Source organism: Aplidium turbinatum, chromosome 4 (assembly GCF_918807975.1).
Source record: "Aplidium turbinatum chromosome 4, kaAplTurb1.1, whole genome shotgun sequence".
In the NCBI taxonomy this organism is placed as follows: domain Eukaryota; kingdom Metazoa; phylum Chordata; class Ascidiacea; order Aplousobranchia; family Polyclinidae; genus Aplidium; species Aplidium turbinatum.
Genome location: NC_137475.1, coordinates 37,714,078 through 37,730,465, shown reverse-complemented (window position 1 = coordinate 37,730,465; position 16,388 = coordinate 37,714,078). Strand labels below are relative to the sequence as shown.

At 37.2% G+C, this 16,388-nt stretch overlaps 1 protein-coding gene across 1 annotated transcript; it reads right to left on the bottom strand.

The window, feature by feature from the left end:
* Positions 1 to 296: 296 nt before the first annotated feature.
* LOC145769135 (cytochrome P450 2B1-like) lies at positions 297 to 16,388 on the bottom strand. Its single transcript, XM_082580728.1, has 13 exons — positions 16,200 to 16,388; positions 15,121 to 15,286; positions 13,722 to 13,828; positions 13,203 to 13,265; positions 12,409 to 12,546; positions 11,815 to 11,895; positions 9,005 to 9,137; positions 8,123 to 8,238; positions 7,334 to 7,414; positions 6,981 to 7,082; positions 6,577 to 6,718; positions 1,329 to 1,458; positions 297 to 1,136 (listed from the first exon to the last, which is right to left on the bottom strand). The coding sequence occupies exons 1-13, from the start codon at positions 16,386 to 16,388 to the stop codon at positions 1,031 to 1,033; spliced, it is 1,554 nt and encodes a 517-aa protein (XP_082436854.1). The 3' UTR covers positions 297 to 1,030.

Genomic DNA, 16,388 nt, shown 5'->3' with positions numbered 1-16,388 from the left:
TTTTAAACTGTGGTGATGACAGTCCACTACAGGGGTGCCCAAAGTGCGGGTGGCATGCGGCTCGTAGGAACAATAAAAATATGCAGCTTACTTAAATCGCTTATGATAAAGAAAACATGCAGTAGCAGGTGCTGACAGACTATCCAAGCTTTTTTAAGTTTTTGTAGTTGACACGGCATGAATTCTAAAACTTTGTCGCCCATACCGAACAAAGTCCCTTTTTTAACCTGCAAGACCAATAAGTCAAAAGAAAGCAGACAAGCTAACAAGGCCGTTGAAAGAATAATTTGGGCCCGGTAGCAATAAAATCCTCGGACCACAAATCCAAGGAATACGTGGTGGTTTCTTCAAACTCCCGAGCCCCTTGAAAACGTTACGAAACCCAAGCTTAACAAAAGAAATTGTGCTGATTTCGTTTACCGTTTGTGTAGGACGGGTTGACATCGAGCTACAAAGACAGCGTGCGTCGTCTTGACTTGTAAAGGTAAATTCTGCCGAAGTAAGATATCCAGCGCAGTCGTAGTATATGTGCATTTGTGCAGTTTGATTGCAACTAAAAAAGTTTCCAAATTGTTACAACAACGCCAGTAATGACAGTTTGAGATTTTGCATATCGCGTATCCCTCGCAGATATGCGTTGCTTTTAAAGCTTCACACGACAGACAGTTTCAGTGAAGCTGAGTGCATTATTATCCGAAACCAATTGATGTAGTGCTCAGTGCTAAAAAAATGAAGTTTTGTGCCATTCGTTTGCCGGTGCCATTCGAGGCCAGCCGTTTGTCCACTAAAGTTGAAAAATTCTTAAGTCTTACTACAGTTACACCATCAAACGTATAAGTTACAATGACGCTGGTCTATAAAAAAAACTCGTTGTTTTTCTTATCAGGTTCATCAATTGTAGCTTTAAGACAAAATTTACTTTGAAGTTTTTATTGCTAAAATGTTCTCATTGTTTGTTAATTGACATTAGCTTATTTATTTCAGTTCATAACTGCTTTGATTATTTCTAAAGATTTTCCATCTTCGAAGTTTAATCGTCCCACATTGAGTCTTGATATTCCTTGATTGACTTGGCTCTGCAAAACCTTTCTTTCACCTTCATTTTGAAACTTGGTACCGTTAGGAACTGGCCAGACCTTTGAACACAATGAATACAACAACATTTTAAACTATAAAAGTTTTTCTTTAGCCTAGGCTACTTTGCTAAAACATTTTTTTTTTTTTTTTAATTGTAAAGTACCGTAGTTTATTGAAAATTTTGCCACAATCTCAGCACAGAACTTAAAGCAGAGCATTGTATATTATTTTTATGTTTGAAAGTAACATACTTTTCACATTCCTCTGAAAGCGGTGGAGCATCTGTCGAGGCAGGCTCCAAATGAAACCTTTGAAGAGTAACGACAAGAAAAAGGAAGTATTCCATTCTTGCAATGCCTTCGCCCATGCAATATCTTGTTCCTAATTTTAAAAACATCAAAAAAGTAGTAATGCGTACAATAGCCTGCGTCAAAATGCTTATATGTATGCAAAAGTTAACGTTTTTTTTTAAAGTTATTAAAGATGCATCCGACTTGATTAACTATTCATTGATATCTAATAGGCGAGTAAGAATTGACATAAAAATAGCCGGACCCGGACATTTTTGATAACAACCATTTTTCTTCATAAAAAGATGGGTTACCTGTTTGACACCCCAAATTTAAAATTCGGCAAAATTCGGACATGGGGAAAGACCTTTTTCACTGGGGCAATTATTGATCGGCGCGCCATCTAGCGGAAGAAAAATTTATGTATTTTCTGTCGTGCTAATTCCCGAATTTCAAGTGAAACAAGGATGATTAACATAGTGTCTAGAATTACCCTTCAGCAAAATTTGCTATTTTACGTTGACTCAACGTCTGGCAACGTTGAATCGACGCAAAATAACATATTTTGTTTGCTGAGTGCGTCATGTAACAGAATTTAGGCTCCAGTGATAATGTAAAAAGGTGGTCCCATACTTGATTCAAGTGTTGGGTATGAGAAGATAAGGTCCTCATTGTACTAAGCCTGTGGCACTAAGGAAAGTAGGGTGGCCAGTTCCTTTCTCTCGGTCGCCTTTCCTGCAGCAGTTATGCCCACCCAATTTATTACACCCTAGGTAGAGATGAGCGATGTTTTCAACAACCAGCTGAAGCCGGGAGTCGAACCAGGTTTGCATAATTGGAAAGCCAACGCCTTACCCGTTGTGCCATCCCACAGTGAAGTGGTTGTAAAATTCTAGAAAGTGCTAATTAACTAAGATAGATTTCGGAAAATGTAATTTCGTCTGTTACAACGAATCTGACGAACATGAAAATTACGGACACATAAAATTACAGTAGGTAATGAGTTATATCTTGAACTTTCACAAAGAAAAGATTTCAGAAAAAGCATAATTAAGGAGTTGGATAACAACTATAACATCATACCAGCCAAGTCATTAAATCCATTGCATCATCGCTAAAGCTGCACAAAAATACTTACCTGAAGAAATAGGTCGTTACATAGGTAGCCATTCTTACGTCGATGCAATGTCGCGAGACTTTTATAGTCAATTGGCATTTTTATACATCAGGTCACAAGATCGAGTATTCTCTTGGATGTACTACCCCAGACAGCAAAATCTGTCATTTTTACATTGATTCAACGTCTTTAGACGTTGAATCAATGTAAAAATGACGGATTTTGTTGGCTGGGACCATCCCTTGGTCTTTGTGCAAGTTATGATCAAGTAATAGCGTTTAAACGATCAGCTACTGTAAGCCAAGCGAATGGTGATAATACGGATGAGGTAATGGACTGTACAAGTCATCCCGGCTTTTTCTGTCAGTGGGTAGCAGATAACTTCGATTTTAACGAAGATAGTCTGACAGGTCATGAACTCATGATACAATTCATGTGATGGGCATTATAAATTGTCAAACACCAAGAATGGCAACTCGACCACTAGTTATTGAAAAAGAACAACACGTCAGTGCAACTAAACTACTAGAATCAGGCAATTTTGGCAATTTAGTCAAGTCGTATACTGGTGCAAAGACAGGTACTTGGAAAGACATACGAATCAAGCAGCTGAACGTCTCTTGCGTGTTATTTACGCACCATGGATTGCTTGACACTCTATGGCTGTGTTCAAACATATTCAATTCTAAGCCAGTACAATGGCAAGGGTTCATGGCTAATGTAGTTCAAGGTGAGTTTCAGGTTTCGTCAGTATCATTTAATCCTATGATACCGCTTAATCCCGCAACAGATGAAGCTGTTTACAATACAATGATATTCGTTCAAGACCAAGCGAGAAAAATGAACATACGTTGTACACCGCTAACGTTTGACCAACCCCTCTACTTCAGAGCATTCAAAATTAAACACTTAAACAGGACAATTTTGGTATTTTCAAAAATGTTCACTTGCAACTTGGTGGTTTTCATCAACTGATGTCCTTTCTCGGAGCAGGATGCAAACTGATGGAAAGAAGTGGTTTAGATGATTTATGGAAAACTGTGTATGCAACGAAATCTTTGCCAAAAACGATGGAGAAGATTTGTAGGCTACAACGTTTCAACAGGGCATTATTGCTGATACTCGTGTAAATATGGATAACGTCTTAATTATTGGTAACAATATTATTCGCATAATATGTGGAAAGAAACTGAAAGAGATTTCGCTGAAAAGATCTGACCAAGCAAGTACATTTGCCGTTATGCGAAAAGCCTTAAAATATGAAGATAAAGAGATACACAATACACATGTCATTCACCGAAATCTTTCACAAATTTCTGTCTATAGACTGTTTGCCGGGGTCATTGGAACCGGACAAATTTTCGTATGAACTTGCCAATGTTCCACCATCACTTTTCTCAGATAACGGAAGTATACGAAAGTCTCAGACATCTGCATTGTTCAAATACATAATCTTGCAAAATGAGAATATTTTGTGCACTAATTCTCGATTATCTTGTATTTCGATTGTATTTGATGGCTGTGCTTTCATTCACTGACTTTCCTGGAATATGAAAAAATTACTTGAAATGTTCATTCAATATCTTGTAGCCTACGCGGGAAAATACCAATATCAGAGTTGTTTTTGACAATTGTGATATTCAAACAACCAAAGGAGCAGAGCAAAAGCTGACCACATCTTGTCCCAACGTAGCAATTCGCTTAGACATACCCATTCCGGCAAATAAACCCGCATTTTTATCAAATAAACGTAACAATTTATAAACTTACTTTAGGATAATCTTAGTAGTAATGACTTTATTGTGGACAAGGCCAAAGGAGAAAGAGACGCTGATGTTGCTATGGTCCGTAAGGTTCTGGAAGAACATGAAACCTATGGTCAAGTACAGGCTAACTGTGATGGCTGACGATACTGATGTACTCATCCTTTTGCTTTATCACGCACCATGCGGAAACTGCATTTACATGAAAATGTCTAACGCGAAAATTTCCATTCGTCGAGCTCAGCTTGCTCTCGGAGAAAATATGTGCCGATCTTTGCTATTTTGCCACGCGTTCTCTGGATGCGATACAACATCCTGCTTTTACGAAACGGGAAAAGTAAAAGTTTTTAAAATCTTGAAAGGTCTGGACAAAGTGCAACGTAAATGTGCCACCTTCGGAAACAAGGAAGTTTTAAAAGAAAATACATTTCCAGAATTGGAGAAGAATTCTCCCAAATTTTGTATAAGCAAGTGTTTTCCATGAATACTTTGAATTTATTGCGCTACCATTACGCTGTATCCTCACAATATATATCAGTTGAAAGAATACCTGCAACAAGTAGAGCATGCTACTTTTACAGCCTTCGTGCGCATCATCAAGTGTCAACATGTCGTCATTTGAAAACTGTGCTGAATCTTACTTTCTATGGATACAAGGAAACAGCTTCTGGTCGGGTCCCAATAATGACAGATAATGAATGTGCACTCAAAACCTTTTTGAAAGAAATTAGGTGCAATTGCAGGAGCGCTAAGCGTTTATGCACATTTTGTGGTTGCTCCAAGAAAGCCTTTAAATGCAATATTCACTGTGCTTGTGAAGCTCAGTGTGAAAATTCATCACTTTTAGAGTGTTAGATACCCAATAGCTGTGAGTGTAGAAGTATATATTTACTTTAATAAAAATAGTTGCATCCCTAGAACGGGGCCTCAAATTGTTACTGTGGTAGTTTTGGAAGTAAAATATTTTTGCAATGAATGATTAGTAAATGAAAGTGAACGCATATATTAAATGTACGCTGCCTTTTTTGTTGAAGCAAAGCAATAATACTGAATAAACGACATTAAATGGTCTCCAGATAAGCATTAATTGCTCAAATCGCTGACGTTTATCTTTCTAATATACGTTGATTATACATCTGCCAACGTTGTATCACCACTTGTTTCAGTTGCTAATGTTGTTGAAGTGTCATCAAGCCTACATTGAATTACACTTTAACGTAGGCAATTATAATTGTGTGAAAATAATTAAACTGTAATAAATGGCCAAATACGTCACAAATATGGGCATCGGCAGAAAAAATGCAGGGGTGGGGGAGAAGCGGGGGTTGGGAAGGCACAATTTTTGAAGCCAAATCCATCTTGTAAGCTGCAACATAGGAAAGAAAAGTTCTAAATTTAAAGTAACATTTGAGTAGTTAGGTGCAAAAATTGCGAAAAAAATTACTATTAACGTATGATGTAAATGGTTGTTGCGCCTACGGCGCAAAACTATTCAGAGAAATCAAAAAACTGAAGTAGAATTGGTTGAAAACCTGATGAGAAAGTGTTTGCGTGGAAGGCGAATACAATTTTTGAAAATTGCACTCTCGAGCAAATTACATGTAAATCATAATCTTGGGGAGGGGGGTAAGTGCCCCTTCCCTGCCGACACCCATGATCACAACCTTTTTTTAAAATATTATTACACTTATGTTTTTGTGAGTGTTAATTACGTGTATATGCTTAATCAGTTGCATTTTACTTAGAGGAAATATTTCCAACCGCTAGATGGCGCGCTATGAAAATTTAATATTCGGTTTTGGGGCAGTTCCCCAAGTCCGATTTTTGCCGAATTTTGGAATTGTCGGTCTGACTACCAGACATGCCTCCTGCAACCAAAAAATGGTTGTTATCAAAAATGTCCGGGTCCAATGTCACTTCTTACTCGCCTATAAGGCGTTTTTGTTCAGGTTAGCTAAATTAAGTCCAAAACATCCAATCAATCCTGAAAAAGACGATTTTATGTGTTTTGCAAAGAAAATCTGAAGTGTAGTTAAACTTGAGTGTTTTGGTGAAAGTAATAAAACCAAAAAGTTTATCCTTTATTTCATTGCACTGTAGGTTACGTAGTGGGCAAAATTCTCTCTCACGCGTAGTATATTTTCTTCTATTTTTTTGCAGGTCCTTCTTGCAAGTTTGTGTTTTTCTTTTAATTATTGCTGTGAGGCTATCTTTTAATTTGCTTTTTTAAAGGATTGGTCTGTAGTTCATGGCCAACATTCATATCTTTATAAGTTTCTCAACAAAGCTTGTAAATTTCTAGATATAAAATACTAGGTCTATCGCCTACCAAGCGAAAATGACAGGAGATATGAAGATTTTTTGAATTTTCCGTTTTCATCTAGAAATCGATCCGGACGAAACTCTTCTGGTTTATCCCATAGTTTGGGATCAAAGTGTACAGCCCAAAAGTTTGCCATCACTTGCGTATTCTGGTCAACAGAAATAACATGCAACATGAGATACAGTAGTTTCTATGTAAAGTTTGTTTTTGATTGTCCAGTTCTGAGTAAAGGGTGAATTTGTTCTCATACTCCATGGTACAAGAAAACATTGAAGTAAGTTTGGTGAGGTATAAAAAAGTAAACCAAAGTGATGCTAGGCCTACTTGTTTTTTATGTCTGTGAAATGCAAGATAAATTGTTTTTCAAAGTTGCGATTTCATGGTTTATTTCTTTTCGATACTTTTTTCACCTTTGGAACATTGTATCCCTTTAGCACCGTATCTTCGACTGTTCTGTGAACTAATCCGAGAGGACCAGGGGTTCGATACCGTAGCATTTCATGGATGAATGACTGAACGAAATAGTAAGAAAAGTTACTTGAAATGAGTTATAGAAATAATTTGAAATAAATTTTAAATAACTTGAAATATTTTCCAACTAAATCTTATTGGTAATTCCACTAAAGACGCTTTGCTAAAACCCACTCCCAGTTAAAGACTTTTTGATAGCAATCTAGTCAAGGTTATCCAAGTTAACTAAAAATGTTATAGCAAAAATAAATGCTCAACTATGTCAAACTTAAACTGGCAGTAGCCTATTTACTTTGGTGAAGTGCATCTCATCAAGATGAGACATTTTTGGTCTTGCATCGGGGCCTATCACTCGATCAATTTCCTTTTGAATCTACAAAAAAAAAAAATATGAGATCAACAAACTGCAAGAATATCTCCATTTTCAGAACAACTTTCATTCTAGAAGGAAAGCGATAGTAACCCAGCCTGCAAACCAGTCATTTTTACATTGATTTAACGTTTTCAAACGCTAAATCAGTGTAAGCTTTAAAGAATTGAGCTGCGACCTGAAAAGTGTATGAACAATATTAGATATGGGTGTTCAGCTATAAAAAAAAACTGAGCTTCTGAGATGGCTATCTTGTTTACCCGCTAGTAAATTTTTGTATCATGCTTGCTGAATATCACAGTGAGCTAACACACAACGCTAAGCATACAAGTTTTAGCAAATATGTTATTTTCCAAAATTTAGGATATAATTGCTGTTCCAAGCATATTTTTAGTCATCACTAAAAAGTAAGCAAACGTCAATCGTAGTTTATTGCAACTGCGTTAAATTTTTATTTTATCACATCTGTCCAATTATGTTGAACCGGTGAAAATTGCTAATTCGTACCCAATAGTGTTGACAGGGAGGGAACCAGGGGTACTTGTGGACCCGAGCCCGGGATAATATTGGGGGTCTGGAAACGTTTCAAGCTGTCCGGAAACTTGACGAAGCTACAAAGTATTCTTTGGATACTTTTCTAGTTCCTTGATTTTGGTCACAAGGAGTCCATTGATACCAGACCCAAATTATCTTCAACGACCCTGTTTGTACCTTTTTCTGAACGCTTGGTCGATTGATGAGAAACAAAATGGTCCATTTGATGGCGGTCGCTGTTGTGTCGGTTCCAGCAACAAAAAGATCGCGAACGGTCCCTTTCAAGTCCTCATCTACGATATAAATTGTCGGTTAGGCTTTGCACTTTACATACAGTGACTACAGCCAAAGTTTACCACTGGAAATGTTCGCTACGGATTATATTCAATCGGAACAAACTTTGAAAAACAAGAGGAAAAGTTTTTTTGGAAAAAGTTGTTTTTTTAACTCCTGCAAGAATTTAAAGTTATCGAATAATTGAAAAATACGGGGCTGAGCCGCAGACTTTCAATTTCACTTAACTTTTTGTTTCAAATGTTCTAGCTTAAGAATTACTTTTCTGATAACAACAGTCAACATCGGCAACAATCACTTTGCAAATCTTGCTGAACCTATGCCAAGCCTCTTCAACCCAGTAAACATTTTTCCTTGGCCCAACGTTGGCTAACGGTTGTTCGGATTGGCTGAGGGTAGTGTAGTTTTGCCAACTTTTAAAATATTTTGATTGAAGATACCTTCGAAGAATTGTTTAAGTTTGCTTGATGGTATTCCTTTTACAATTGTGAAAAACTTAGAATTAGAAAGTCGTTCTTGCCAATGTTTTTAAAATAAGTTGGCCCAACTGCGACAAATGGAGCAAGATAGGTTGGGTCAACAGAGGAGCACTATTTTACCAACTGACACCCTACGTTGGGCGAGGTACAATGTTTGCTGGGAACACACCCTTATTAGGTTTTAAAGAGGGTTGTTTAGAAAACCGCATACTTCCTCGATAAAGTAATAAGAAAAGTTAGGCATAATAATAATTTTATTTCAGAAAGTTCTATTGTATCCTCACACCTGTAAATTGGCTATCAGGGTTGTCCTTCTGTTTTTCTATCTCCAACAAGTAAGCGTCAATGAAATCGCGGTATTCGTACGAGTCAACAGTCTCTCTGTGCTTTTCGATGATCGGCAGCAACAAAGAGTAGAGCTGAAAAAAAACAAAAACAATGCTTTTGTTGCTATTTTGTTGCAGTATGTCCAGAAAAGTGAGTGTTTTTTTTTTCGCGCAACGCTCAGAGTTCAAGATGGATACCACTACATCTTGCAGATTTACAATTTTCCATATGAAATGGATTTGTTTCCTGTCTCATCATTAGTGCGTCCGCTCCGGGAGCCGTCCACACACCCAAACACTCAGCAGGCACACCATACTTACATGGAAGATAGGCCTACCTACCAGGGAGGCGTGGGACTCACTACGACCGAAGGGACCCACCGCGGTAGATGGTAATCTGTGGATGTAAATGTTTGGTTAGTGGCTGCCTCAAGCTGATCTGCCTGTCTCAACTTTCCTCTTGCTGATCTTGGAGCAGTCTAAGAGATGGCGGGTCAAGCTCAAGAACTAGCGCATTTTGGTAGAGAGTTAATTTTAATTTTATTTGAAATTGTTTGTGTGTGTGTATCTTCTTGTTGCCCGCTTGAAGAAGGGCACCTGCTTGTGGGAGACGGGCCACTGCAGTCTGACACCTCATTTGGCGGAGATGCCAGAGGGAGGGTAGCTTTCGCTGACCCCAGAGTCATCTTGGAATGGGCCGCTGCAATCCTGTCTTCCCAGGGCGAGTGGGACAACGGAGAGGGACGGTTAAAGATCTCCCGCTGCAATCACTCTTCCGGCATCAGGTCGTTGTAGATGAGTGAGAGGGACGGGTTAAAGGTGGGTTGTTACTCCCTTGGCTGTCTAAGCTTCTTCAAAGATGATCTACGACCGTACTGTGCTAGTGAGATCCACCGCTGCAATCAGTCATCCCTACCACCGAGGACGACTGAGAGGGCGGTTGAAGAGTGGATCTCGACTGGTTCTTCTTTCTTCTGACCGTAGGAGGAGGTTTAGAAGGAGTAGAAATGTCAGATGACAAAGGAATGTTATGCTTTTGTGTTATGTTTTTCGTTTTTGTCATGATGACCCACAGGGCTTGAATGGTGGACCGTTTTGTGTCCTGTATATATGTGTCGCCTATGTCCAGAGATATCTTCTTTTGGATGATGGTGTGTTTGGCGACATTCATCATGGTCAAAAGAATCGGGTTGTTCTTCTGTCCGTCAGGGATTTGGTTGTAGAGGATCATGTCCTTTGTTATTTCCATGTCTTCGTTGGTTAGGTCAAGATATTGTTGTTTCAGGCGCTCCCATATTCCTAGCGCAAAGGAGCACTTGGTGAGGGCGTGGGTCACATTATCTTCTTGTTTTCTGCAGAATTTGCAATTTGTTATTCTGTCAGAATGTATTGATCTATTAAAAACTCCCCATTTGTATCCTCCATGTGCAATCCGAAGGGACATGGAGGATAGGTGAGGTGGAAGGAGAAATTTGATTTCTTTATTTCTTCGAAGAATTTCGTTCCAAGGAATCTTCTTTCCGTTTTGATCAATCTTGTTAGTCTTCTTTTCATTTTGCGTTTTCAGATTGAGGTAGATGTTTTTATAGGAAGTATTTCCCCAGTCGTGTTTCAAGCCTTTGAGTTTGCAAAAGGACTTGAAGATGTCCGCATACATTTCGTTTGGAATTGGGGCATGCGGAATGCTGTTGGAGAACAGATGAGGGTTGAAACATGTCTCATTCTGTAGCTCAAATTGAACATGGCCCATTCGTGCCAGATTTCGGTGGCGTCTTCTAGTTGGAAGAGGTGCCGAATTCTGTCTATGCGACTAGTTTGGAATTGTGATTGGATGTCCACCATGTTGATGCCTCCATCTTTGACAGGAGGAAATGTCTTGCTTCTCTGGAGCTGTTCAAATGGCGAAGGATACCAGAGGAAGTCGAAGAGGATTTTGTTTAGTTCTTTGATGTGTTGTTTCGTTGGCATCAGCACTCTACTGAGATGCAAAGTGACGGGTACCAAGAGAGTGTTGATGATGGAAATCTTTCCATAGAGGGAGAGTCTTCGTGGTTTGTGGATGTTGGCGATCGTTTGAGTTTTCCTGATGGCGGTCTAAGTGAGTGGTCTTTTATAGGGATGGTAGCAGGAATAGCTTTTTTACTGGTCTTGCTTTTAATGACAATGTGTGTTAGAACATTTGCTGACAATATGATAAACAAAAGAAAATTTCATTGAATAGAAATTTGTAAAGCAAGAACATGATAATATCAAGATTGCAAAACTAAATCGCTATATTTTTTCAAACATTTGACAGCTTGTAGATATAAGGTACAAGTAGCCTACAGGCATCTGTAATACTGTACGTCCTCCCAGAACAGATGAACAGTATCCTAATAAAGAAAAACAATAGGCTACAGTATATGCATTAATATAGTATCGGTACATGAGTTGCTGTTTTCTTTTTATAAAATTTCAGCCTGTACAAATTAAAAATAATCCTGCATTGCCAAACCTTTTCATTGATACTTTTGTAATATTGAATATCGTTCAGTCTTCTTCGAATGAATACAAGGACGTCCCATGAACAAAACGTTTTGCCAAAATATATATATATATAAAAAAAAACTATCTTAATACACGTATGCATCTCGTATGTATTGTTTTTTTAGTTCAGTTCAGTTGTTTTTATTTCCGACTATCACAGCGAAAACAATACACGGCAACATAGCAGAAGTTCAGAAAAAATAGAATTTAAATTGACTTTAAATTTTAGTAAAATTGTGCTTACTTTATCTGTTGCAGCCTTGAGGGAATTGGCTACACCACGAAAAGGTGGAATGGGTTGCAAATAAGGAGCAAAGACGAGAAGCTGTTAGCAAGAGAAACCGTTTGTGATGTTATAACAATCTCTTACTAATACATACACCAATTTCAAGCTAGTAAACTTTTGCAGAAAAATCCCAAGATATCTTTATTTCCATAAAATACAAATTGCAGGATAGTCTGGGTCGCGCAATCCGAAATCTGATGGCATCGCTAGTCTGACCACCTACAATAGCTTTTTCAGACAGCTCAGTTGGTTAGGCGCTTCACTTTTCAAACAAAGAAACTGCATGATCCAGCAGCGCTGATTTGACACTCAGGGGTGTGTGATTGAGCAAGGCATTTCAAGGTCTCTATTGTGCTGCACCTAATGAATGGAATAACTTACAGAGTACAGACAACAATACTTCAACAATCGGAAATTTCACTCTGTCAAGCTCGATGACTGGGCCTGCGTCAGTGGTTCAAAGCCTCTACAAGTAAGCAAAACTGCCAGGATTAAGCTCTCATAAAAGCTCTCTCAGTCCGAGTACAAAGGTTTCCTCAAACAATCACTCACAAGAAAGGCATCTCCGTTTTCAGCAAACCAGTCAATCAAAGTTCGAGCCACAGCAATAAATTCAAGGTCGTTGTAATCAAATCTTTCTCCAAATGCCAAACCGCATACGACATTGGCTACTGAGTGCATCACCAGATTCTGAAATTAAAATATATATTAAGTGCACGTCTTGTGTTTATGTTACGCTATCTTGGAGACAAATACCAAATTAACTAAAAAAAATACGGCAATAAGCCTCTTTTATAGGAAACATAAAAGCAAAGTTATGATTTCAAAACACACATTACACTTTATTTTTGGACATTGCCTACTCTATGAACGAATATCTTTTAAAAAGCGTAGAATAAGATAGGCTTATAGCAGGAGTTCCCAACCTGGGGGCCATGAGCCTTTTTGAAGGGGGCCATGAAAAAATTTGAAAAATAATAATTTTTTTAATTTATCATCTCTAAGTCCATTCCTACACTATATAACAAAAGAAATAAATTAAAATTTAATAAAAACACTAGTAGGCTACATTTTGCCCAAATCTTCATGATATGGTCTTTAATTCCCGGTTGTTTCAAAAATAATAATATAAGGTTTCTAAGTTTTTTAGTTAAAATAACGTTTCCTAATTTTTTCAATAGGTTATAAAAATAGTTGGGCTATTGATTTTTCAAAATTTTCAAAGGGGGCCACGGTGTAAAAAAGGTCGGAACCCCTGGCTTATAGCATGCATCCTCATCTCTTGCATTTCTCACAAAATCTTTTGAAATCAAAAATTGACTAGCCACGTATAAAAAATAACTTACCGCTATGTCGAAAGGTTTTCCTTTAATCATTTGTAGAGCAGAAGTCATACAAATCATTTCGTCCTGCAATATACTGTACAGTTAATGCTAGTAAGAAAAATTGTAACTTACTTGTATTAGCCTACATCCAAAACAAAGTACTACTAAAAAAATTTTAAAAATTTTCCAAAACAAAAGCTGATTACTGATTTAAATTCCTTCAGTGACTTGAAACTTGTAAAACAAAACAATTTACTAAGCAAGTCTTAACACTAACCGTCGTAATTGATGATTAAATTTAATGTCAAGTAACAATTTCAATAACCTTCAAATATTTCATTGAATAGCACACCAGTGGAAGCATTACAAAAAAACTGCAAGTGAATATGTTCTCCATTTCGCGTTATACGCATAGTTTCGGGATTTTCTAATTGCTCTGTTTAAACGTGATACCATTTTACAACTAACTGTTGCAAAATAAATTACTAATCTTAAAATAGCTGCAATTTTACGAAATTGCAATGCAAACACAGTTCATACCACGATTCTTTCTTCCATTATTTTCTTTCCAGCGCCAAGCTTTCTCATTATAGTTGTTCCAAACTTTCTGTTTTCTTTCCACCGAGACCCATCAATCGCAAGAACACCTTGAACAAAATGCAAGTGCTGTCGTTTTGTTTTTACCAAAACTGAGTATTTTAATGGTTCTTACACGGATTTTTGTCATCTCGTCTTTTAATCGATTTTACAATAAGCTGAATTTTTTCTAGTGGCAATCCTCCCTCGTCAAGATGATAGACCAGCCTACAACTTAGAAAGCATATTTTCTTATTATTTGCATTGGCTTGTACAGAAAAGCTATTCATTACGTCACCGTAATAAATGTAACGTCTAATGACCAATGCGTTAATTGAATTTATAGCATCGAACTGTTTGCACTTGTATTTAGGCTATGTTGTGAAGTTGCTCACCGTGGTACCTTTAGTGTTCCCTCTAACAAAAATTTCTAGTAATATTTTAAGGCTGTGTTTGCAAAGATGCGAGTGAACTACAAACTTAGCGAACTGTTAGAATTAACCTCAAAGCATCCAAGATCAAATGCCAAACTTCAAAACAAATTCCAATGTATTTGTTCAAAACAAATTCCAATGTATTTGTTCAAAACAAATTCCAAACTTAACTCAAACAGTTTTTGTTTTGCTTTCGCGCTTTTTCGTTGATCCCACACTTTTTATTTCACTATCGTCATCTTTTAATTATTTTTGATGCTTTATCTAAGACAGATTTGACCATCATTCAGCAGCAGATCTACTGTAGAAATGAAAATTCGGGTACCGATCCAAAAAATAGTATTCCAAGAAAGAATGGATAATACAAAAGTTCAAGTATGAGGAAATATAAAGTGGGGACTTGGTCATCAAAAAATTTGGCAAATGTTTATCTTATATTGGTCTATTTTGATCTTTTTTATGCTTTTTGTTTAATACACTCCTTCATTATATGTCAGTAGGCTACAGTTGACTAGATCACAGATGCGTTAGTGTATACTGTATAGGCCTAGGGGTTAAACTTACAAAAACTGCTTTTAAGTTTGCAAGTGGGTAGAAATGAAATCACACTGCGCAAATGATCTGGTGTTACTGCTCACTTGTGCACTGCGCAGTTGCTCACCTTGAGAGAGCACTGCCCAGACAGCCGCTTAATTTGGGCCAGATCTGGTAAGGATCTGGTCAGATCCGTACCCGATCTGGTAAAGATCTGGACCAGACAAAGTTTCTGTCTGGGTGGTTACTTTTTCTATCTTGGTTAATTTTGCCAAATACGACAAATATGCCAACTCAGTTTCCACAAAATGAAAACTTGTTTAAAATATAAGTCAGCATACAATATAAGTGTGCTAATATCAAAACGTAACCTGAAAACACTTTAAATACTTTACCTGTACCCTTGGTGAAAGCGTGAAATATCCCTGAATTTGGTCTTCCAGAAAAACTATTTCCTTGCTTCACGAAAGCCTGTTGTATCGAGTCTAAGTCACTGAGAACCACAGTAAAGTTCCTCAACAACTTCACACCCATAATTGGTCCGTATTGATTCGACATTTTCTAAGAACAACATTTAAACGACCTTAAATTTTAATGAGGCTGTTCACCAGGCGTTTATTTAAATAACATAATACGTCCTTTCGGTGCAAATTAAGCTAAACTATCACAACATGTTAAAGGTGATAATCTGCTTTCGTTTCAACGTTTCGCCAATCAGACAATCAATTCGTCAAATAAACGACCTTGTTATTATACACTCGAAATACAGTTGAATAAAAAATGAGGCAAGATTCATGTAGGCCAAATTTAATCCATCCAATACCAATAGTACACTCGCGGTACTATAGGCTACTTTTTGTTGCATAATAGCTATAGGAGGCCAATCGGTACACTGTTTCTTTTCCCTTAGCAAGTTAAATTTAACTTTTTCTTGATGGTTATGAACACAACTTATCGAAATCGTCAGTTACTTGTTGCGAAAGCGTGCTAACAAATTTTATTGCCTATTTGCCTCATCCAGTTATTTGCATAATTAAATCGCCAGTCAGGGCTCATAGGGGGAGAAAGTTGAGCAACTTCCCTCTTAGCAAAACAAGTCGTTTTTAATTTTTTCACTTTTGAAGGAGCCCATTTTTACACCAAAACTAAAAATTTATCAACTTAAATAAACAATTTGTTGAATGAAATACGTAGTTCTAAGTATATTTTCGATCATTGTAGATGCTACTTCAGATATTTCTCATCAAAAACAAATCATTCTCGTATTAAGGTATAAGTTATGTTAAACTATTCTCGGAGGCCATGTCTGCAATTTAAATAATGATAACAATTATGCTTTCTAACTGCTTATAAAAGTTAGAAAACATCAACATGTAGCATAATAGAATTATTGTTTGCTATGCTTACCAAAGTTATATCATGAAAGTAAAGCTGTTGAAAAATGGACTGTAAAACTTTTAAAAATTGTTCTTACCATCAACGAAATTTCAGCTCGCGAGCCCAATTTATGAATAACCCCAAGCACAGGCAGTCCATTAGGTCCCGGTGGAAAGTTTTTAGGTCTTTTTCTCCATTGGTAAATGATATACAAAACGAAGACAACTGAAGTGAATATAGCTATACCATTTGTAATTAAAAAAGTGGTAACACTGTCCCAATCCAT

Bases quoted from the DNA above. Each gene is read 5' to 3' on its own strand.
- LOC145769135 (XM_082580728.1), bottom strand. From the start codon at position 16,388: ATGGATTGGGACAGTGTTACCACTTTTTTAATTACAAATGGTATAGCT. The intron at 9,138-11,814 runs GTAAGCACAATT...GTTTTTTTTCAG, and splicing joins TCAAGGCTGCAACAGATAAA to CTCTACTCTTTGTTGCTGCC. The intron at 8,239-9,004 runs GTGTGAGGATAC...TTTATATCGTAG, and splicing joins CCCTGATAGCCAATTTACAG to ATGAGGACTTGAAAGGGACC.